Here is a 23643-nt window from a genome sequence, read left to right as displayed (position 1 = left end):
GGCTGGATCTCTCTCTTACACCCCCTTGTGTCTCTCCGACTTTCTCTCTCGCCCGGTCTCTCTCGGTGTCTCTCCACCCCTCTCTCTCCCTCCCAGACAGTCTCTTCCCTCCTCTCCGCCGCTGGAAGCTCAGTTGACCAGCGTCGCAACCGAGCGATGCACCTCCAGGAAAACCTGTAGATTTGTGCGGCAGATCTGACATTCACATCACAGCCTACATCCTTACAAACGAGTGACATTTAGTCGGTTTTCCTTCTTTGGTGTTTTCTTTGGCGTAGGTCTCTCTAATTTTGAGAGAAAACTATTCACGGAACGAGGTTTTCGATTGCATATCTGAAAACTGACCACTCGCAACAGGCAATTTTCCCTCTTGAACGATCCCTTGTGGGAGGATTTGCCTGCAAAACGGGGTTTTCTTTTATTTTGAAACCGGACAAGACAACTGATAACTTAATCAAAGATGGTACGGGGAACAACAGACAAACTCGCTTGATTTTGGTCGTTTGTGTCCTCAGTTTGTTTTGATTGGAGGCTCGAAGGCATCTAGAGACAGACTACAGGGAGCAGAGGAGGCTGTTTCACTGTCTCCAGGCTGTGAAAAGGTAAATACCAACCCGATTTAACCCCTGACTTCCCTCCTTAACAACAAGAGCAATGTAACAGGCCCTTATTGTTATAGGTCTATAATGTCTGTTATGGCATATAGTGGGCTTTTATCTTATTGTTTGCATAAGGACCTAATCAATTTAACATTTGTTCATTACACTCATATGGTAATTTGGTATAAATGAGTAAAAATGAACCTCCCAGTCTTTTGGTTCCCTTCAAATATTTTTCCATTTAGTTTTGATTTGCATGTCACAGGTCAAAGCTATTAGAAGTGTCAATTATTTCCAGATACAGAGTTCCTTTCCTTTGTTATTTCTCGTATAAACTTGACCTAAATGCAAAAATATTATGGCCCCATAGCATATATGAGGAGGAAAAGTGCATGTAATACTATTCTCATGTGATTCAGTCTTTACAAATTTAAAAAGTCCATTAAAGAGTTAGTCATTAAAGAAAATAAATCTGCAAATCTTTTGCTTATTTATTAAGTTTCAGTAATTGTTCTGGTAAAACCAGGATTTGCTGCTTGTGTTTATCTTGTATAACTGTAAACTTATAGTCTTAAAATAAGTACCAACAGAGAAATGTAATGAAAATGTTTAGTTGTAGCCCTTGTGACATTCTTCCCTAGCACACCTTAGATATGGAGCCCCTCCAGGATCTATCCTGGGCCCTCTGCTACCACCTTTTATGCAAGTATGCCTGGTGAAAAAACTATGTTAGTTTTCTCTGGCATATCTTTAACAAAAACATAAACATTAAGAATGAATATCAGAAGTACACACATAATTGGGCACACATAATTTATATACAGCGAATTCGTTACCAGGAAAACAACCGCTTTATATATTTGTTCATGTGGCTTAAAACAACCTGTATGTTTTGACTAATCATGACATGTGTTTCTCAAGGGTCCAGGGTCCATCAAAGAATCTAGTAACGTTATGTACAAAGTGTTATCTGACAACTGACAAAGTGAACTTGATAGAAACATAGCAGGATGAATGAATGTACCAAATATTTAAGTTTGGCAGGCCATGTTTATTTCTTCTATGCTAATGTGGGTGGCAGACCATCAAAATGGCCAATTTGTAATATTTAGTGTTTTAAAAAAAACTGTTGTGTTTTTAATATGATCGGCCTGTTTGTGGAATTAATGCACAGTATGTCAGTTTGTAAAAGTTTCCACCCCCACACCACCATCATGTGTCCTTGTCCTCACTAATGGATTATACGCCTCTGCATCAGGAAAACATCACAACTCTAGCTGCACTTACTTTCATGCATTCACTTAAGCTAAAACTCTCCAGGGTCCCAGGAGGCAGGGCAGGTTTAGGGAGTGACCCATGGGTGTGTTAGCTACACTTCAACCCCTTGGTACATTTTCTGCGATGCATTGTGGTGGAGAATGTGAGGTTTCCTCCTGATGGCAGTGATGTGCAGGTTGCAGGGTCATTGCATCATGCTGTTTTTTAAATGTTGGACAGACACTCATGGATGGATTTTCAACAAGAAGCCAGAGCCAAGTAAACTCTTTTCCTGTTGTTGTTGGGTGCATCTGCTTTATAGACCCCTTCCACCCACACTGTCTGCTGCAGAGTGGAAGAGCTGCTCATATATTAATGGCATATTGTGTGCGTGTGTGTGTGTGTGTGTGTGTGTGTGTTAAAATGGTGTGTCTGTAGAAAGAAAGAAGGGATGGCAGGAAGAAAGCTAACAAAGTATAATGGCAAGACACAGACAATAAGAAGGGACAGTTCAGAAAAAGTGAAGATAGCAGAAAAGTCCAGGGAGGGAAAGAAAAAACATGTTAAGGAAAGACAGCAATGAGCAAAAGAATTAAAGGGAAGAAGTCCAAGCTACAAAGGAAGCAAAGGAGGCAAAAAAAACCCCAAAAAGAAAGGAACAGAAGGAAAGAAAGTAAGGCAAGAATGAGAAGAATTGAAATAAGTTTAAAAAATTGGCATAAAAGACGAACAGTGCTCTGGTGGCCTATGATTTATGGCGCCAGTCAACTACAATGTCCCTGGCTGGCGGGCTGAAGGAATGGCAGTGAGTGGAAATGGATGGAAAGAAAAAAGTGAAGGAAACAAACAATGGCAGCAAGAAGGCATGAAAAGTTGGCAGAAAAACGAGGGAATGCCAGAGGGCACGAAAAGAAAGATACACAGTGAAAGAGCCAAAGAATGGATAGTGAAGAAAGGTGGCGTAAAGGAAGCCAAATGAAATATGTCATAAGCAAAGGAAAGAAAGAACCCAACCCAGACTCATGATGAAAAGTTCAAAACAGAGTAGGAGCAGATTAAGAACAGTGATAAGTCTCCTCTTCCTTCACCATCACTTTGCTCCTCCTGTATGTACCTCCTGTCGTCCTGAAGTCCCCAAGCTGAACCCCCCCACCCCCACTAAACCCCTTGTGTATCTGCTGGCCTTGGCCCTCTGTTGTCTCCATACTTTCCCTGCTGTTTGTACATGATGGGTTCAATGGGTTCAGCTCAGCTATAAAGGCACCACTCCCCCTTTCTCCCCTGCGGCACCGGCAGGCGTTAGCAGGCCTCGTATGGGAGGAGGGCTGGAGGTGCTGCTGATGGAGCAGGAGGTCTCCCCTGGTTCCTCTCTTCCAAAGGCATCCTTTTGACTCTTTTTTTCTCCTCTCCTCTGTTCTCCTCTCCTCTCCTCTGTTCTCCTCTCCTCTCCTCTGTTCTCCTCTCCTCTCCTCTCCTCTCTCCTTATGTCGCCTCCTCTCCTCTTGCTTGGCTTGTTGGCTGGTTGTGGTATCGTTTTTGGGCCTGAGCCCTGGACCAGGCATTCATTTTTCTCCTCTTAGTTTCTAACCACTAACTAACCACTGGCTCCCTGCCCCCCCCCCCAATCTTAGGAATGTCTTATTCACCTCCTCTCTCCGTCTTCCTCCTCTGATTCTTACATGCTAACAGCTCACATTCATGCCAAAATCTGCAAAAATACAGACAAATGTACACGAGTGCTTTGAGCACAGATAGCAGTAATATGCCAACACAAATCAGTAAACACGTGAACATGCACACACGCACATTTTGACACACAAAAAGACCCCACCCCCCATCAGTATGTGCCGACCACCTGTGAGGGTACGCACACATCCATAAACCTCCCTTTCTTCTCCCTTTCTTTTCCATTATCCTCCTGAGAGCCCAGTGCTGGAGCCTTTACTTCCAAACCAAACATAGACCAAATTCCGCAAACCCCACCCCAACACCCCCCTTCGCCATCACTCCCCCTTCTTATTCTCCTCTACCCTCCCTCCCACTCACTGGCTCTCTCTCTTTTAGGCTTGTGTCTGAGAGGGGAGGCAAATGAAAAAGGCCTGACAGAGAGGGAGTGAACCACAATCATAAAAAGAGAGGAAAAATGGATAAAGAAAATAATATGTCTTGGCAAAGTTGGGAATAATTATTGTAAAGAGAGATCAGGTGGCATGGCAGCAGGGTGAAGGATCTATGGCTCCTAGTGGCTGCAGTGGACAGACTGTTAATTTCTCTCCCTTTTTCATCAGTCATTTTTCCTCTTGGCTGCTTAGATGATTTTGAGCTATTACTTAGGTGTCAGCTCATCAAGTTTCCCACTAGGGCTGCAGCTACCAAATGCTTTCATCATCTGCAATATGATAATTATTTCTTCAACTAATCATCTACTCAGAAAAAAAATGTCAGAAAATAGGGGGAAAAGCTCTTATGATTTCCCAGATCTATTGTTTGTATGCAGCTCAGAGAGATTAAATTGACTTAAGGCATAAAATGTTTGAGAAACTGGAACAAGTGTGTGTTAAGCAGTTTTGCTCGATAAATAACTCATGAAGATGTTTCAGTACTGTTCTTCACGCTGTGATCTACTGGACAAAATGTCAACATGCATGACATGACTGAACGCAGTTATGCAAAACTCCAGGTTAGCCTCAATTACAAACAGTGCCCACATTTTTAAATTCCTCTCCTTTTACAATATTCACTACTTGATTGATGAAAGCAAATAAACTTTTGTCATGGTGAAGGCATTCTGGGTAAAAGTCTTAGTATCTCATTATCAACTAGCTCAGCTTATACAGTGGTATTTTTCTCCTCGCTACATAAAAGGGACCGTGCTGCCTGTAGTGAAAGTCAATATTAATCATAAATCTTGAGGTGTCTTTTCACCAAATATGGAAGATAATTTTCAGGGGTACCAGGTGCTGGTTGGTGAGCTGTTGCGGCTGCCATATGACCCATTGCTAGTTAGCTAAGGTAAATGCCTAGAAAATGAAATATTTGTTGTTCCACATTAGCACTGCTCACAATAATGTTGCACAGTAATGTCTAAACTCACTTAAGTATGTCTAAATTAAACTCTCTTCTGTTGTTGTCTTCTAATCTTACATTATTATCCAGTCTTTCCTCTTCTTTAAAGTGGAAAAACTCTACTCTGTTAAGATTCAGACTGAGTCAGTTAGGTCCAACAAATCCAAAAATTCAAGATGAAATTGAAATGGCATTTTCCCATTGTAATAAAGCCAAATGAATGATGAAGTGATTGAAGGAATTTGGTAGGAAACTGGTGTTTATTTACCTGTATGGTTTTCCCCAGCACAAGTGCTTCTTGGCAGGATGGAAAAACCTTAAGATGGTTTGACTCTGAAACTGGCCATTGAAACGAGTACAAATTGCATTTTTTTCAAATGGCATGGGCTTTCTACACAAAGACCACTGACTACCAGCTCAACAGGACTCATAATGTCTTTTTGCATTAAAGCATTATTGATTCTTCCAGCTTAACTCTCTGCTGACTTTTTCCAGCTCATTACTCTGTTATTTGATGGAGCCTTTTTCCTTTCTCTCCCTCTTTGTTTCCCCACTGCAAATGAAAAGAGCGGCCTACAGTACAGCTGGGATTGGTTATTATTTACTGGCTTGGCACACTCACTCACACACACATACATGCACACACACACACACGCACACACACACACAGTGGAAACAAATTGGGTGAATCTGCTCTGCACGTAGGAATGTGAGGAGCATGTGTTTGTGTGTTTTAGGTCTGGATGACAGAGATGAGGGAATGAAAGTGGGATGTAGAGAAAGGGTAAAAAAGAAGAAAGATTTCTGGGATGCAGACTACTCTTGGCCTCGTCTGTCTCGCCTGACAGCGAAGGTTAAAACACTTTCCTCCCCTAGTCTTTCTTTCTCTCTACCTACTCTCCTTCTTTCCTCTGTCTTTTAGTTTCTCATGTTTTCTTTTCTCCTCAATCCTCAATCCTTTTTCTACTTTCAGTACAATCCAGCATATGTACACTCTTTTTAGTGGCATCTCTGGACCTCTGCTTCATCCTCTTCTCCATCTTTAGTCTTTCTCTTTGCTTCGCTCCTCAGAGAGCAGAGGTGGATGAAAGGATCAAGGAGGGGGAGGGATCTTTTGCTCTGCTGATGGTGAGGAATTACAGGGAGGGAAAGCAAAGAGGAGAAACGAAGAGGTTTCTGTGTTGACCTTGTCCCGTTGCCAAACGGTGGGATGGAGCTGGTGGTGCAGGGGATTATGGGTGGGAGTCATGAGTGAGGAGAAAGGATAGGAAAAGAAAAATGAAGGGAGAAAGAGGTGACTCCTATGGAAGGAAAAACTGAGGAGAAAGTCATGGAAGATTGAGACAGTAAGATACAAACTTTTAATTCAGTGGCTTAAACACTAACGTGACATGATTAAATTATTTAACAACAGAATGTACAACAACAGAAAGAGACACAGATGTGCCATCTCTGCACATTGCGCCACATCTGTGGTATAATTTCTGCAGTCTGTTTAGTATTTGACTGTCTTCCTGCCCTTCAGTGTGACCCAGAATTAAAGTGTTTGGGTTTCTGCCCTTCCTAAAGTGCCTTAGTGAGGTTGTGCTATACTGTTTTTGATGAGCTTAAAGATGCTAAAACGCTCCATAGAGCTGAGCGAAACTACAAAGTTAGTCATAAGTGGTGAATGTTACTGACTCCTACTACATTACATAAACTTACATGATCCATGTAAAAATATTGATTAGAACTGCGTTTAAAAGTAGTTAATTAGTATGATTTGCCCAGTTTCTTTTTCCTATATGTGAAAGTAATTAGGCTATAGCAAGTAAAAAGCAGCCACCACTTTAGTCAAAGAGTAAGACAGTCTGTGAGAGCTTGCTCCAAACATTTGTTGAACATGACTATACATGGTTAAATTCATCTTTAAGCTACAAAGAGACAAACTGGGATGAAGTAGGTTTATCCTTTATTAAAGACCCAACTGATCTGCTTTGCATTTGAACATCTCCTATCTGACTCCACATATTGGTTTCTGTCAAACTACACTGAATTTCTACATATTACAACGTGCTATTCACCAGCACAGCGATTATGTTTTAACTTGTTCCACTCTCTGACAGTGAATACAACAGTTTGAACAGTCAAGAAAAGTGGAGCTCTGCCTGTTATTAAGACTGTTACTTGTCAAGGCTGCGTTTCATTCTGGGGCTACTGGAGCTTCTGTGTAGGGGAAGAAAAAACTAGAAGAATTAAAATCAACAACAACTATTTTTTTTTTGAGTTGGGATGTTTTATAAAGAGTGCCATCAAAGACACTAAGCAAAACATAACATAAATAACATAAATGTACATTATCAACCAAGTGAAAGGAGAGAGGCAACATAAAGTGTTTCAGTGAGGTGCTGGACCACTTTGTGCACTCAGAATACCTTCAGTGCACCAGTTACGTAATGAGCAGCCGTGCAGTGACTTTACTAACTTTTCAAAGTTCTACTGACTTTTGCTGAAACCTTTTGTATAACGTTGAACCAAGATGCAAAGGAATTCAAAAATGAGTTTATATGTGTACAGAGACTCTGGGAAAAGAAGTGAATTACTAAATAATCCCTGTTTTAAGAGATTACTCCCCCACTTCCCCTCCCCTGACACCCGCCACCACTCCCCTCCTAAGTGGTGAAGACGCCAGTGTCAGTATGAGAGACACTGCACGCTTTACTGGTGGCGATTGCAGACTTGCCCTGCAGAATTGCATCACTTAGTGCTGCTGAGACACAAGAGAGAGGGAGAAGGAGGATAATACTGAGAGAAATAATGGGAGAGTGTGCGGAGAGGAAAGGGAGGGAACAGGGGATCTGACGCCCACTCTTTCTGTCTTCCCCTCCACCCTTTCTCCTCTCTCAAATTTTCTACTTGCTGTTTTCACCACCTACTCACTCTGTCTCCCCATACAATGTCATATTTCTCATCCTGAGGGGAAATTCACTGCTGGCATAAAAACCACATGGTGAATCATATAAAACAGTGTTTCAACTCATTCACAAGTTGTGAACACTGACAGTAAATTTCCTTTTCACTTCCGTGGCGGGCAGAAACCACCTAACTGCAGTGGCAGTGGTTTTGTTTTTGTGACTTGAGTTTGAAACATGATATGGTCTTTAGTGCTGGCATTGGTTTTTGAAAACAGTCAAAAACATATTGTGTAATCTAAAAAAATGCTTGGACTTCAATGGTTGTTTATCTTCCTTCTTCAACAAAAAAAAAATTACCTCCAAGAACTTGTCTCACCACAGGCTGTGTGAAGAGAAGAACCCTCTGCTCTTTTCTCCAAGCGTCTCATCTCATGTTTGTGTCCTTGAAATCTATTTTTCTCCTCAAAGGAAACCACTTTTTTGTTTTTGTTCACTGCTGGTAAAATAGGTGTCGACTTTCAGCCAATTACAGCCATTTTCCATGAATGCACATCAGCCTTTACAGCTAGTCTCTGTATGCCTCAAGACACAAAAACAAAGCCTCCTGTCATCCTCACTGTTGCAGCAGCATTGCGTAATACCATATAAGGACATGGGATGGAAAGATGAAAGGATGTAACCTCTAAAAAATAGGGACTGACATCGTTTCTGGAGTGATGGACTCTTATGCCTCCCTCCCTTTAGAAGTTTCTCTGCGTGCACATCAAACTGAAATCTACTCCTACAACTTTTACAATCCTGCTTGAGAACTCTGGATTAAATCCTTACAAGTTTACACTTTTACAGTTTACGCTTTTTGTTTATTCTCTGTTCAGAAAAGAAATAGAGGGAAAAGAATGAGGAAACTAACAAAAAAATGTTATAAGTATATAGAAGCAAGAATGACTTCTTGTAAGGAGTGATGAGTGATATAATTTGTTTCTCCAATGACAGAATGACAAGAAACTGAAGAATAATGTAGAAAAGGGTTAAAAATGCAGTGCAGATTTAAAAAATGGGACAGAAGAAAAAAGAGTGGGAGGTGCAGAAGAGAGGGGAGGAGAACTGGAGAGGTATGCTCTGCTGGAGCGCTGGAAGAGGAAAACCACAGGAAGGAGTGAGTGGGAGGGATGTAGGGGGAGAAAGGAGTAAAAAAATGGGGAGGGAGAGGCCAGATCAGGGCACTGTGGAAGCAAAGGGTTTTCTGTGACAGGACAAAAGACTCTCCTATGTGTGTGTTGGTGAATGTACATTATACTCAATGGGCATTTGCTCTGTGTATGTGTGTCTGTGCTGTTGTCCATATAATTGTGGAAAATATATTTATTTTCTATGACAGTCTCTAATTTTCTAAGTGAGTTTTGGTGTGTGAATTTGCTTGTTGCATGTATACATTGTGCTCAGAGGCGCAGTGCTCTGAATATGGATGTTACTGAATCTATATAGATATTAGTATATTTCTGAAGACACGAGCATCAGCGACACTGTGAAAAGTGTTTTGCTTCTGGTTATGCTCAATTTATGAGACAATGTTTTTTGTATTCCATTGTGTACGTGCACAAAATGCTGTAGCCTTCAGAATATGGACGTGTGTTTGGGTAGGGGAGCTTTTATGGTATCATTGTGGAGACTAACTTCAGTTTGGAACAGTGTAGTGAGGACAGTTCTTGATTGTGACGGCATTTTGGCCCATCTTCAGTACTTGAAGTTAAAGACTTGGTTTTATTAAGGATTGGGAGGGCTGGTGTAAGGGATGTAGTTAAACTCAGTTAAGCGCTAAGGGCTGGGGAATGCAATAAAGATAGTGAGAGCCCTGTGTGTGCTGTTGTTTTTTGCGTGAAACATTGCTACTCCTTACATATGTTGAAAATATGCACTATATCTGACTGCATGCATTTGTGCAAGGGTATGTTTGCGTGCAAGCGTGTGAACCATCAGAGTATGTGTTTTCCTAGGCAGGAGGGGATCTATAAGAGGGCCCGGGCATGCTGCCCAAGCGCAGGTCATCGGGGGGAAAAGAAGGGGAGGAGCTGCTGGAGGTGGGGGGCTCACGTGTGGTTAAGAGTTTTGCGCATGTCTGCTGGTTGTGACTTCAGCCTGCATGTGTTCCTGGACACATATGGTCCTGCATGTGCGTGCCTTCAAAATACTTCCAAATAGTAGCGTGTGTGCATGTGTGTGAGAGGGAGAAGTCAGCGAGGTTGCTGTGGAATGTGAAACCAGTGTGGTGAGGTAGCTGGCAGGCCGGCAGAAGGACCTAAACACTGACTTCATTGTGGTTTAGCCTCTGCCTCATATTATGTCGGGGGATCCTGTCAGTGATTGTGGAAGAATTTGTGGTGACAGCAGTTTAGAAGTTAAAGAGGTGTACATGTAGCTGGAAAGTTGCCTGTTTGAATGCAGCCAGTGAAAGTAAATTAAAAAGGCTCTTGCTGCCAGCTATCATTAAAGTAGTTTATTAGTGAGACACCCAATAGAGGTTTTGCAGTTGTGTCACAAATTTACTTGTAACCCATGTCTGGCGCCATTTTGAAGGTTTACTGGAGGCACGCTGGCTAAAACTACTGTCTAGAATGACAAGTACCTGAAAAGTGCTGTGTGTGTAGGTCTGTAGGACGGATTTGTAAAATGTGAGTTTGACATTTTGGAGAAAATTTTTTATTTAGAGGTGTATGAGAAAATTGGTGTCACGCTTGATCCAGGAGGAAAAGAGGAAAGAGCCAGTCTGGCTTCATCCAGAGTTTATAAATACACATAATTAACAGAACGCATCTTGTTTCTTATAAACACACATGTAAATGACCTGTTGTGATTTACAGCGATTTACATGCTCTAAGAATTTATTGGTGAATAACTATCAGCAGCTGACTTCTTTATATGATCAATCTTCTCATCATTTGACTTTCATAGTGAATGAAATAAATAAAATAAATAATAAATGTAGCTTCTCTCAGTCTCAGAGCAACAGCATTTACAAACTAATGGTGAGTTATGGAAAACTAACATGCAGAAATAATCTCAACACAAACAGACGAGTGAAGAAACGGCAGCTAGCTCTCAGGTGCAAATGTTCTGTAACAGTGTGAGCAAGAAGCAGAGTTTTACTGAAAATATGGGTCCTGTGTCAACTTTCCCAGCAGCTGTTGAGCATTTGCTGCAGGTTTGGTCCACTTCCCTGCTGCTTTCCTCCTGTGAGAGTCATTTCTTTGAAGCTGATATCTGAATCTTGAATCATTCGCTCTAACAAGAAATTACAAGTTGAGTCACAGACCAGGGGAGCTTTTTGTCTAATGCTTCATCCAGGCTATCAAACCAATGTGTGTGGAAAACTACTGTGAAATCTCATTTAGTCCCTTAGTAAAGGCAGACCACAGAAATGTGGATAATCACAATAACTAGACCACATGACTTCTCAGAGGTTTTTCACTAAAGAACAGAGCAACAGCTAAAATTCACAAAGCAGTATTTGACCCTCGCATCGCTCTCAAAATAACTGATGGTCTATTCTGTATTTAAAAGAACAAAATGTTATACAAGCCCAAGAATATCAAGCTTAGTTTATTATTTAGGTAATTATAAACACATTTGTAAGACTTTGGAAATCATTTGGAATGTACAAATTACACTCTGGAAAGTTAATGGAGTGATGAGTCACATGCAGAGATCTGTGGTTACATCTTTCTTTCCTTTGTCATAGCATTGCCATGGGACAAAAAGCACAGTTAATACACTGACAATGCTCTGCTTCATTCAGATGTCTGGCGTAGTGTCAGTGCACCAGCCTCAACAACGGTTAGTGTTAGATCCCAAAACTGGGAGTAGATTCTGCTGGAAGTGAAGCCTAATTTCACATATGTACAGTTGGCGTTCATCCTTACTAAACATCACCTTGAACCTGACCGTCGTGTCTTATGGTTCTTAACCTGACCCCAACCCTACCCTAACCCCAACCAGTTACCGTAGGCTACCTCCGAGCTTTGGGACCTAATGTTTACTAATTAACAATACCTGGACCCTGAAAGAAAGACACTTAAAAGGCTTCAGATATTATTAATTTGTATGAATATTAGTATTTGTATTCGTATACTCCACATATTCTATTTTGGTTTACTTAAATACCATACTCATTTTTGTTGTATAATATACCAAATCATCCATCCACTTGTCCTGGCAGAGCCCGTGTCAGCTGGGACTGGCTCCAATCCCAGCTATGTGTCTATCACAGGGCTAACACATAGAGACAGGCAAACATTCACACTCACATTTGCACCTACAGGCTATTTAGAGTCACCAATTAGCCTAACCGAAACTGGATGTCTTTGGGAGGAAGCCAGAGTACCTGGAGAAAATCTAAACACACACTGGGGAGCATGCAGACTCCACACAGAGAGGCCTCAGGGTCTAATGGGATTCAAACCTGGAACCTTCTTATTCCAAATCATTATGACAGTAATATTAAATGATTGTTCACCTGTGTGTTTATTGCATAAAGATGCTGTCACCTCCAATCATCCTCTGCTTTGCACTGATGTCAGTGGTAGATTGGTGCAAAATAATTGTATTCACCAGATCGGTGGATGTACCACTGTGATACGCTGTTTACCAGGCAGCAGATATGTTTTGACTGACGGATCAGACTTGCCTCACTCTACTGAGATTAAAGGAGGAGACGTCCTGTAGCAGTTAACAGCCACAAGAAACCTGTGAATCAGAGAAGGAAACACAGACAGAGACACTGAGCAAAAAAGTGCAGGTCTAGTATGTTTGTAAATCTCTAAAAGCCTTTGCATTAAATACCTTCCTACCTGCTAGGAGATTATGTGGTGAAGATATTCTTAATCTGATTATTTTGCAGCTATAGAAAGCTAATTATCTAACGGCTTTACAGAAGCACAACTCTAGATGTTGGAGCAAACCAACCTCTTCTGGAATTATTTTATTTGAAATGAATGAAATTAAATGTAGAGGCTACTTTTAAAACAAGTACATTTGAATGAATTTAGCAGCCACATGTATTCAGGTGCTCAGGAGCACAGCTTCACATTAAAATTAACGCTGCTCACTGGCTATATTGAATATCTTTCAAAGAGGAAACCAATCAGAATAGAAGTAGAACAACGTCATCTCTTGCGACCCAAACATAGGAGTCCATTAGCTGTGAGGAACGGATGTCAAAAGGCATTTGGTGGATCGGTTAACGTAGTTTTTCTCTCCACAGGTGGGCAGCACTAACCAGCAGCGATGCTGTCACTGGACGAGCCACTGGACCTGAAGCTTCCATCAGGACGGACAGATGTTCCAGTGAGATTAGGGAAGAGGCCTTATCCTTCCTCTATCTGTGCCCCCCTCAGCGCCACACGACCCCGCTTGCTATGCACAACCTTTCCTTCACCGCCCTCCTCCCCAGGTAAACGTCGCCAAACTTTCCATCTCACACTTCTTACATGCAGGCACATGCCTTTGCTGATCCCATGTTGCACTGCTGATCATCACTGTGATAATGCAATAGTATAATAACTGGAATCTCTGTTCTCACTCTGCAAGTAACTCAATATTGTCAATCCAATGAACAGTAGCTCTCTTCTGTCCTCAAAAAGACATACATTGTCCTCAGATTTGTCAGTGTGGCTCATAACAAGAGGGGTGTGACAGTGACATGAAGTGACCTCAAAGAAAACCACAACATGGCCTCTGTGACTGTTTGAATGGACCATACTACATCATACTGGATAGGCAAAGTGCTTAATAATGTGCAGAATGTATAACACATGTGTACGGTTGTCATTGTCCACTCTGTAACACTCTTGTTGATTAATAATGTCATTCTGTCATTTGTCTACCTCCCATGTTGCCACTTCATTTGAGTAATGGCTTGTTAACCGTACTGTACACCCACAGGACACATGCAGAAAGGTTTTACTCTAATCTCCAATCTAGATTCCCAGGCTTCCTCTCAAGAACGACTCGGGTCCTGCTTCACGCCTCCGGCCATGGACCTCAGGCTGTCACCCTCCTCCCGCCGGGCCTCCTCCCTCTCCCCATCTCCTTCGTCCCCCTCGTCCCCCTCCCCTTCCTCGCCTCTGGGATCTCCTCAAAGCAGCAGCAGCCCTCAGCCACATCGCTTCTCTCTGGTGAGTCAAAGCTGTAGACAGTTGTAGTCGAATTGTGTGACAGGTGTGGCGAGACAAAATCTACACACATAAATAACAATCTGATCTAATAGTGTCAGTTCAAAGTGATTCTGAAACTCGGTTTTAAAGATCACAGTGTGACGGGATAGTGTTGGGCCTTGAAGGATACTGAGCACACAAAGCCCAAAACCACCACTACATCTGGTTTGAAAATCTGATAACGAGAGGCTTGTGACCCTTTATACAAAAGTGAAACATGTCAGCACTATTATATGGGAAATGGTAGCAGCATCTTGTGTGGCATTGGACCATACACAATGAAATTTTGGTTTAACAACTGCTGAATCAAATTTTGATCCAGACCTGTCAGTTAATGGATTTTGGCACTTAGACAATAAAAACTGCAAAGAAACGACAACTAAAGTTTCACTGAGCCTTCAAATCAATTCTGATGATGCGGCCCTCCACCCCATGTGAGTCAGGCTGTATTTTTGACAATCCCGCCTGCTTCTTCTAAGAGACTGGAGAGCAAGAGCTAAGAAGCAATGGAATTTAAAGAATAATAAATAAAGCCATGTCTGTGGTTCAGGCCTTGCATTTTGGTAGTTTTTACACATGTTTCTGTATGGCAGCATTCACTGGTGGCACACAACATATCAAAGTCAATCAAATGAATAGCTCAACATTTGGAAATATGCTTATCAGAAAGGCTAGAATCAACAACTAAAGCCACGTATCAGCACCTTCAAAGGTCAATAATTAACAAGCTAATTCAACTGCCTTATCTACTGTAAACCTGTGATAAGGTGTCAGTTTTCTAGTGTTTTCTAGTGTCAGTTTTCTAACTCAAATGCAAAAAACAAATCAGCTTGTTTCTCAAAATGTTGAATTATTCTTTTAATGTACGTCATAGATACCCTGCTATTGTATTGCCAGCTCCAGTGCATATCACCACTCCGGCAAAGCAGAAATCCAATTACATTTCCCCCTGTATCGTATAATACCCAGGCTTCTTTTGTCCTCATGATAAAAATGTAGCTGGACATATCTTAAATATAACTCATACAATTCTGCAGTTTCATGAAGGTACATTTGAGAGAAAACTGCTCTGTGTAGGTGTGTATCATTATGTAATCAGTGAGTCATGCTCGTAGGGACGGTCAGTCTTGTCAGAATAATCCAGCCAGGAGCTGATTGTGCTTCACTCTTCAACAAGATTGAATTGGGATCCTGGGAGTGAATCTAATTTGTTGGTGCAGTGCCTGCACACAGCACACACACGTCCAGTGACTGCGTAAATCAAATTCTAGCCATGCTTGAATAGTAAAACATCAAACACACAGCGTCTTTGTTAAAACATCAAAATCTCCCTGTGTCATTATTCTTTTAGCCCAGAAGATATCTTTTTAAAACCGTCTTAAATATTAAAAGTGAACTGTGAGACACCTGGTTTTCTTTACCAAAGAGTGGGAATTATAAACTATTAGTAAAAGTCTAGCAACTGTAATAATCCTTATAGTAAACAAAATGTGTATTTGACAGATTTAAGAGCAGTGATTGTCACATTATATTCCACCACTCTCTCCTGTTCCCAGGCTGAGGTTCTTTCCTCACTGGTCAGGACAGAGCCCTGGACTTACAGGCTCCTCTCAGCCAGTGTGGAGCATATCACAGCTTCGTCACATCAAATATAAAAAAAAAAAAAAATGACATTGAACTTAAGTTTTTTCCGTCGTCCTCTTGTCTTTCAGGAAGCAGCTTGTCATCGAGGTGTGGAGGGTGGAACTTCACTGCAGGGTTATCCGTTTTATCTGCCCATTGGAAGCCCACCGAAGGGCTATAGCTTTCCCTCCTCCATGTTCATCAGTCAAAGCAGAGAGAAGGAAGTTTCACCGGAGCCCTCACTCGACGGTCAGCTGACCTGCCGTTGGATGAAGGTAAATATAACTATTGAAACAAAAGCAAAAACAAATCAATGCACAGTGGGGACTTGTTAGGTTTATGTGGTATAACTGTGCAAACAATTTATTTTCCCCAGGCTTTAATAAATTATCTTTACAAGCATCGCACACACAAAAACAAACAGTAAACAGTCTCTGTTGAGTAGCCAGCCCATATTAAATAACAGGCAAAAAAGTCTGCAACTATCACTCAGACCACTAGGTGGTGCTAAGAACCCAATAAAAATATGGTTGACAGAAACTTATTCTCTGAAATGATTATGATGATTCTCTGATTGAGAAAAACTGAGAGACATCAGTGTGCAGTACTGGGGTGTTTTCAGTTGGCTGTCTTAAAAAAAATGCCATCCTTTCCTTTGGAACTGGCAAAAACAGTTTTCATTATTTTATGATATTTCATACATTAAATGATTAATCAGTAAGGTATCCCATCCATCCATCCATCCATCCATCATCTATACCCGCTTATTCCTTAACCAGGGTCCCAGGGATCAGCTGGAGCCTATCCCAGCTCTCTTTGGGTGAAAGGCAGGGGTACACCCTGGACAGGTCACCAGTCCAGTTTATATATATAAAAAAATCTAATATAAAATGCTTTTAATGGATTTAGGGGGAAGATAAATAATTCAATCATGTTGGTATTTGTGAAATTATTACAGGCTCTTATGAAAAAAAAGAAACTAAATTATGGCATTCATTGTAACTCAGTGTAACAATGCATAAAACAAAACATCTTGTAAAACTGCCAAAAGGTTTGGGCCTTTATGAATTGAAAAACTAAAACTGTTTGTGATCTGAAATTGCAAAAAACTAAGTATAATCCTTCTTTGTTCTCTATCTGGCAGTGCCACCTGCTGTTCGACTCGCTACAGGACTTGGTGGACCATATCAATGACTTCCATGTCAAGCCTGAAAAAGATTCTGGGTACTGCTGCCAGTGGGAAGGCTGCGCTCGAAATGGGAGGGGCTTCAATGCCAGGTAAATTTACAGTCTTATCACAGAAGTGTCAGCAAATTTGGTTAACATGCTTAACAAATGGCTTTAAAGCAAATACACTGATTAGAACTGGTGTAAACAAGCGCTCATCTCCTGTGTACATAAGCCATACAAATACTGACATACATGACAGTCAGCATGTGTGTTTATTTATAGTCAGTATTTGTATGGCTACATGTGCTACATTGGCATAAATTATTCAGTAAATGGCTGTTAAACAAAATGAAAATTACACTTTTTAAGTGTGGTAATTCATTTTAAATAGATTTTTAGGCTTAGGATTTAGGGGTTTTAGTTTGAGCATATAAATTAGTATGTATTAACCTTCAGGGCTGTCCTACAATCAGCGTCTTCGGAGATAGTTTGCAAGACATCATATTTAATGCTGGCTGATTTGGTGGAGCATTAGTTTCAAACATTAAAAACTATTATAAGAAGAGTTCAATTCTAAAAAAAAAAAAAAATTTTCTAAAAGATCAGATATACAAAGAAAGAAAAGATGTTTGCTTAACACTAACGCAAACTATGTTAATGCCAACCAGGATCTGTTGAAACCAGAGTCTAAACTACATCTATATTGTGTTCATTGTGTATATAGTGTCTTGTTTCATCTGTCACATGTAAATTAAACAGTAAACAGAATAAAGTGTTCTACCAACATCTACCAATCATTTCAAAAGCAACATGCAGCATGTGTGAGGTTTGCTTTCATAAGCATTCATTGTTTGATTTGTTGTGTGCTCTAGGTATAAAATGTTGATTCACATCCGCACACACACAAATGAGAAGCCACACCATTGTCCTACCTGTAACAAGAGCTTTTCACGTCTGGAGAACCTGAAGATACACACCCGGTCACACACAGGTGAGTTCACAACAAAATAAATGCAACATACAGTATATACATCATGTGCTCAGAGATCATTAGTTACAGCCAAAGCTCTAGAAATGTTGTGTTACGTCGTGCTAATGTTTAAATTTACTATTGCACTTTCATGAAGTGTGAACCCATTTAATAGATCAAAATCTAAGCTCCTCTAAGTGAGCTCAGAGCTCAAAGCAACACTAAGTGTCTTGGCATTAGGTTCTTTATGGCAGGTAAATGTCTTCTAATAAAAAAGAACATCAGGACTGTTTTAGAAAGCAGACCCATGGGTGACATTTTACAAATGTCTTCTTAGGGTGAGTAATATTACTCATGATAAGTAAACTGACCTTAATGTCACCTGCCATCATTCCAGGCAATGACAATGCATTTGTAATCACTCATATTGTGTGGCTGTGGGATGAACCCAGGGTGTGGGATAATCTGTCTCATTTGAAGTATATGTGAATATTGTGTTTTGTGTAATTTCCTCTGGTGCTGCCAAGGTCACCCCACTGTTTCTTATTTTCACTGATGCTTATAAACTTTTTGTACAGTTCATCAGTTTTGCAGACAAAATCTATTTCAGGCTGACATTGTTATTGTGTGAAGAGTTCATGTGTTGTAGGAGTTCTCAACTACTACATCAGGACAGTTAACTGAGGCTGTTGAATTTAGTGTCAATAACTAAACTAAACAAGAAAATTAGACACAGTAATAATGTCATTTTGTTTTTGTCATGAAAATGGTTTTGTCCTTGATCTGACCCAGTTCTTACTTTGAGACACTTCAGAGTAAAACCTGACTCTCTTGACCATCACTTGTGTTTTCAAAACAAGCTCGAGCCAGGAGGCATCTTCTGTCTGCACGATTAAGTCTCATTTTACCTTAAACAACAGACAGAAACCAAATATATGAACATAAAGGTTACATGAACAATGGCTGATATGAAACAAAGTCGGGACTACAAATGACATGACCCTGTAGATAAATAATTATAAGCTTCTTAATTAAATAAAATGAATCTAAAAGTAAAAGATTGCTTAAAATCAGCTATCTTGGAATGATGTTATTAGCGTGGCTATAATGGCAAAGCTCTGCAAAAACTGAAAACATGTTAGGTGACGTCTTTTGATGCTGTTTATTTTATGCAGCTAATACAAAGATGGTATGAAACTTCCCAGTTCAATGTCTGTTCTAGGAAGGTCATCGATGTATCATGGCAATTTTTTAAATTTTCAAAAGATATCGTACTGTTAATGTAATATTTATTGTATTTATTATCATAAGTGTTTAAATGTATAGATTTGATTTTGGTTTCTGTTTGAATTTGCTATTTAAAACACATTTAGCTGAGGCATTAGGCAGGTTAGTGGTCAGTACATGTTACTGCAACATCTGTGGTTGTATTCCAGCCTTTCGCATATTTCATACCCCATTCTCTCTATCTGCATAGCTGTTTGCATCTCTACTATCACTGCCAGAAAAATCATTGTAATTATGTGTTAAGAGGTGACAGACACAAGAGAACAGGAAGGTAAATATGTATTTCCATGGTGTGTGACTTTCATAATATGTTCTGTTCCCGATAATAAATGACACACACCCATGGATTACACATGCACATGGTGGGGTAACCTTTAAACAATATAGGCTTGTGCAGTGGTTCAGTATTGACAGTAATTCATTAACTGACATATTCGACAATGGGGACTTGTTGACTTTATCACTTAGTGGGTGTAACCAGTGAGCTGGTGTTGAAATCTTTATTCTGCTGCCTGTCATTCCTGCCATATGTTTGTGTAACATGTGGCACAAGAGCTGAACAGCCCGTATAAAGGAAAGATTTCCTTGTGCTTTTGGTGGTGGTCTCGTTGCATTCAGAGGGACGTCACAGTGGAGTAGTGGGAAAGTGTGTAATATTAATGAGTTTCTGAATATAATCCTGTGTTGTATTGTCGAGGGGTTTTCTCCATAATGTATAGATATAATAGAATTTAATAAAAAAGTATCAGAAATAAACACAAATAATTTTACATACTATTTCTGCAGTATTACTATAATATATTTCAATATTTTATTGGCTCTTACAACCACAGTGAAACCAACTGAGTGGTCTCTGGCTTTGTATTTTTACCTCAATTATTCATTCTGCCTCATTTTGTCTCATATTACCTTTTTTCTCTTCCCTTTTGTCCTCTAGGAGAAAAACCCTACATCTGCCCATATGAAGGCTGCAGCAAACGTTACTCCAACTCCAGCGACCGTTTCAAACACACCCGCACCCACTACGTTGACAAGCCTTACTACTGCAAGATGGCAGGCTGTCTGAAGCGCTATACAGATCCCAGCTCACTACGCAAGCACATCAAGGCCCACGGGCACTTTGTTGCCCAGGAGCAAGGTGCTCCAAGCAGGCTGGGGACAGGGCAAGGCCTCCCTGGGCACCAGAGCACCACCGAACTGCCCCCTGTAGCTGGAGCCCACATTATCATACCAGGGGCTGCAGCAGCTCTTCTTGGTAGTCTTGGGACCACTTTGCCTCTCTCGGCTTTCTGCCATGCCAGAGCCTTGGGTCACCATGGGACCCCACTCTTATCTGTTGGAGGAGGCGGCAGCATGGGGCCCCTCGGCCTTTCAGACTCTCCTCTGTTACACTTCGGACTTTCTGCTGCATCAGTATTGGGGCTGGGAGGTCTGGGAAATCTGGGGCAGATGGCAGGGAAAAGGGCAGGGGGTGAAGAGGAAGAGGAAGAAGGAGAGGAGGGGGAGGTGCTAAACCTGTCTGCAGGAGTGGGTCCTAGACGAAGTGACCCTCTGTCCTGGGTAGTTGTTCCCCCCAGGGCATTATTCCTCAAACCCGCTGTTGTCAATTAGGATGTGCACTCAGCAGTGCATAGGAGCAGAGTGTGTGTTTGTTTGTCATGCCTGTGTTCGCATGCAGTATATCTGTGTGTTTTCAGATATACTTGATTATTAAGTGGTTGCGTGCATGTGAGGGATCAAAGGTCACTGTCACCTGTAAAGCCATAAATAGCATTTTAGTCATTCCAGCCCATGAAAACAACTGAAGCCAAAGTGATAAGTATAGCAGTCTTTGTGCTGAGGGCACAAAACTAACTAAGCAACCCTATTTAGTGTCTGGTTGCTCCACATGTTGCACCAAGCATGTTTCAGCTGCTGTTCATCCAAACTGCAGTCATTTATATGTGTAATCTAGTATCTAGCCTTACAGATGTCTGAGATTTTGAGATATTCTTCTCACAGCGAGTAAAATCTCTGAAAATAGATTTTTAAATGTAATTTTAGCCAAAAAAGTCTTTGCATTGTCAGTATTGAATGCATCACCATTGGACTGGATTGCTGTGAATTTTTATACAAGCATTCCTGGTTCCAAGAAAATGAATCCTACCAACTTTGGCAATCCCTGACCCAGTATCCAATATTTTGGTGGACTGTATAAACAAAAGGAAGCAGGCAAACCAACACAGCCATACTGTTTTAGTGCTTCCTAGTGAGATCGTAGGCAGATGAGATAATGATGGCATGTTCTGGGTCTACTACCAGGGTTCTCCTACCAATTGAACATCCCCCCAAAAAACCTCCTGGTCAAAAAACCACACCTCCTCCATAGGCTTTTTTTGATGTGAAATGCAGTGACTATATTTTAAGATCCTTCTGGATCTCTAAGCTCCTTTCTCTCTCTCTAAGAGTGTAGCCACTAACTACAGCGAAATTCCAGTTTGGTTGCTTGTATTTGTGATCAGATTCAATGTAACTGAAAGCTTCAGCTCAACCCCTATTCTCCAGAACAGTCATATCATTGAAACTCATTTTTCCATTACAGTTGCAACACCAATAATGCTGCTGACAGCGCACCTGTCAGCCTGTCAAGTTCACAGTCTGTTTGACCTCACTTCTAAAGAAGATCCTAAAATATTTCAACTCCTTCACTTAGGGCAGCAACTCATTCCCATCCCAACAGGAGTAATCCACCAGACGACCATAGCCTGAGACCTGGACATGCTGACTCTCAGCATTCTTCGCTTTTCTGAAGCATGCTAATAGACTGTACTGAACTATAAACAATACACCTGCTAATCTGCATGATAGCATTTTAATAGCATTAGCCTGTTAGCAATTATCACAGCCTCACACAGACTCTGGAGTGACTGCAGACTTGTCTTTGTGCAGTTTTATGAACTTTGTAAATCCAGTTCTGTTCTTTGCACATGTGGCATATGTTTTAGGGGTGGATATCTCAAAACCTCAGGACACAAAACAACATCTACCTGGATGGCTTAGTACCACGTATGTGAGAAAATATGTAATTCAGGCAAACTGACGCTTCAGTATTTCTTTCTATTCACCCACATCCTCATTTAGCTACACTTAGACTTTTCTGCCCAGCTTTTCTCAGTGGACGATCACCTGCATTAGATTCACTAAACCAAGTCATGAAAAAAGTGCAGGTGCACAAACTGTTCTTGTAGATTTTTTTTAGTTTGACAACCCCCACTGGCTGCCTTCACTGACCAATACTGTGTATTCCTAAATAAAAGTGGGGGGATTCAGGACTTTGGGGTGCAATGGGAAATTCAGCCCATACATTATAATTTAATGTAATGTTAAAGAATATGCATTGTAGACTTCATTAAGGCCTACCTAGTTACATCCATCTATATTTTTTCCTTCAGGCAGAGTCCAGAGTTTGTGCAATTAAAAGGATACATTTCCAAATAAGATATGAATTATTTGAAAAATTGACACCTATTCTAATGAAATGATAGCTAAAAGCATTTTAGGTTATTTTATTCAAGTGTTTACAAAATATTTATGTAGTTGAGAGGATAATTCTGTTTTTAAAACGGCTTTTGCACAATCATCTTAGTACTAAAAAGGTTTACGATGCCTTGGACTCAAACTCTTCAAGGTTTTGTCATTTAAAGCATCTATATGTGAATTAATCTTGTACATCAGCTGTCGTGTGCAGTGTATCCACCAAGCACTGAGGAAGAAGACTAAGCATCTTGAGGTTTAATGCCACAAGCATATTTATGGTGGTTAGCAAAGTGACTGTCTCCGTGTTGCTCTCAGCTGCTCTGCTGTTACTTTTTAAGTCAGAGACACCTTGACTGACTTTTGGGACATTCGTAAAAATTACAATGTGTGTGACGAGTGTGAAGATTATAATCCACACACAGCTGGTTAACTGTGGAATTTTCCAAGTCGCAAAATGAAAGAGAAGAAAAGATACCGATCTAGCTGAATGTTGGTTTTAGATTAATTCCTTTGCTTGCATATTATTTTAGCTAATTCTTTGCTTAATCAATCATTCCAGGACAATGATCTAGAACAGGATCAGCCCTTCCCTTAGAAACCAACAGTGGAACAGGTAGACAAAGGTGTGTATTGGGTAATGATGGGTACACATTTGCTTCAGATCAATATGTTTAAAAACTCAAAGGTACACAAGAAGCCATACAACGCTTTAAAAGTAGTTTCTCAAGTATTTTTGAAGGGGAAATGTTTGACGATGGCCACATGTAGCCAGGATCTGTGTTGTTTTATCTTGTACTCTTGTTTGCACTTTGCCTTATTCCTAATCTGTATTTGGAAGGTGCCCAAGTGCCTTGTGTTTCAAGTGAAATATATCACACAGTATATGAAAAATATTTACACAAATGTAAAGTGTATAAATGTACTTTTTATTACATGTTAGAAACCTGAATTTTAATAACTTGACAACAGATGTGATTGGTACATCAGGGCCACTGCAACACTTTGAATGGACGTCGTCAGTGTTGAAGACTATGTGAATAAACACAAACAGA

The 23643-nt window shown here is 40.7% G+C and overlaps 1 protein-coding gene across 1 annotated transcript; it reads left to right on the top strand.

Annotated features, from left to right (window-relative positions):
- Positions 1 to 127: 127 nt before the first annotated feature.
- Positions 128 to 23643, top strand: LOC113128552 (zinc finger protein GLIS2-like). The gene is made up of 7 exons (XM_026303968.1): positions 128 to 602; positions 13074 to 13262; positions 13793 to 13986; positions 15738 to 15923; positions 16793 to 16926; positions 17691 to 17809; positions 20013 to 23643. The coding sequence occupies exons 2-7, from the start codon at positions 13097 to 13099 to the stop codon at positions 20684 to 20686; spliced, it is 1473 nt and encodes a 490-aa protein (XP_026159753.1). The 5' UTR covers positions 128 to 602; positions 13074 to 13096; the 3' UTR covers positions 20687 to 23643.

Source organism: Mastacembelus armatus, chromosome 1 (genome assembly GCF_900324485.2).
Source record: "Mastacembelus armatus chromosome 1, fMasArm1.2, whole genome shotgun sequence".
NCBI lineage: Eukaryota > Metazoa > Chordata > Actinopteri > Synbranchiformes > Mastacembelidae > Mastacembelus > Mastacembelus armatus.
Note: the sequence above shows the minus strand (reverse complement) of the source record. Positions and strands in the feature narration are given on the sequence as shown.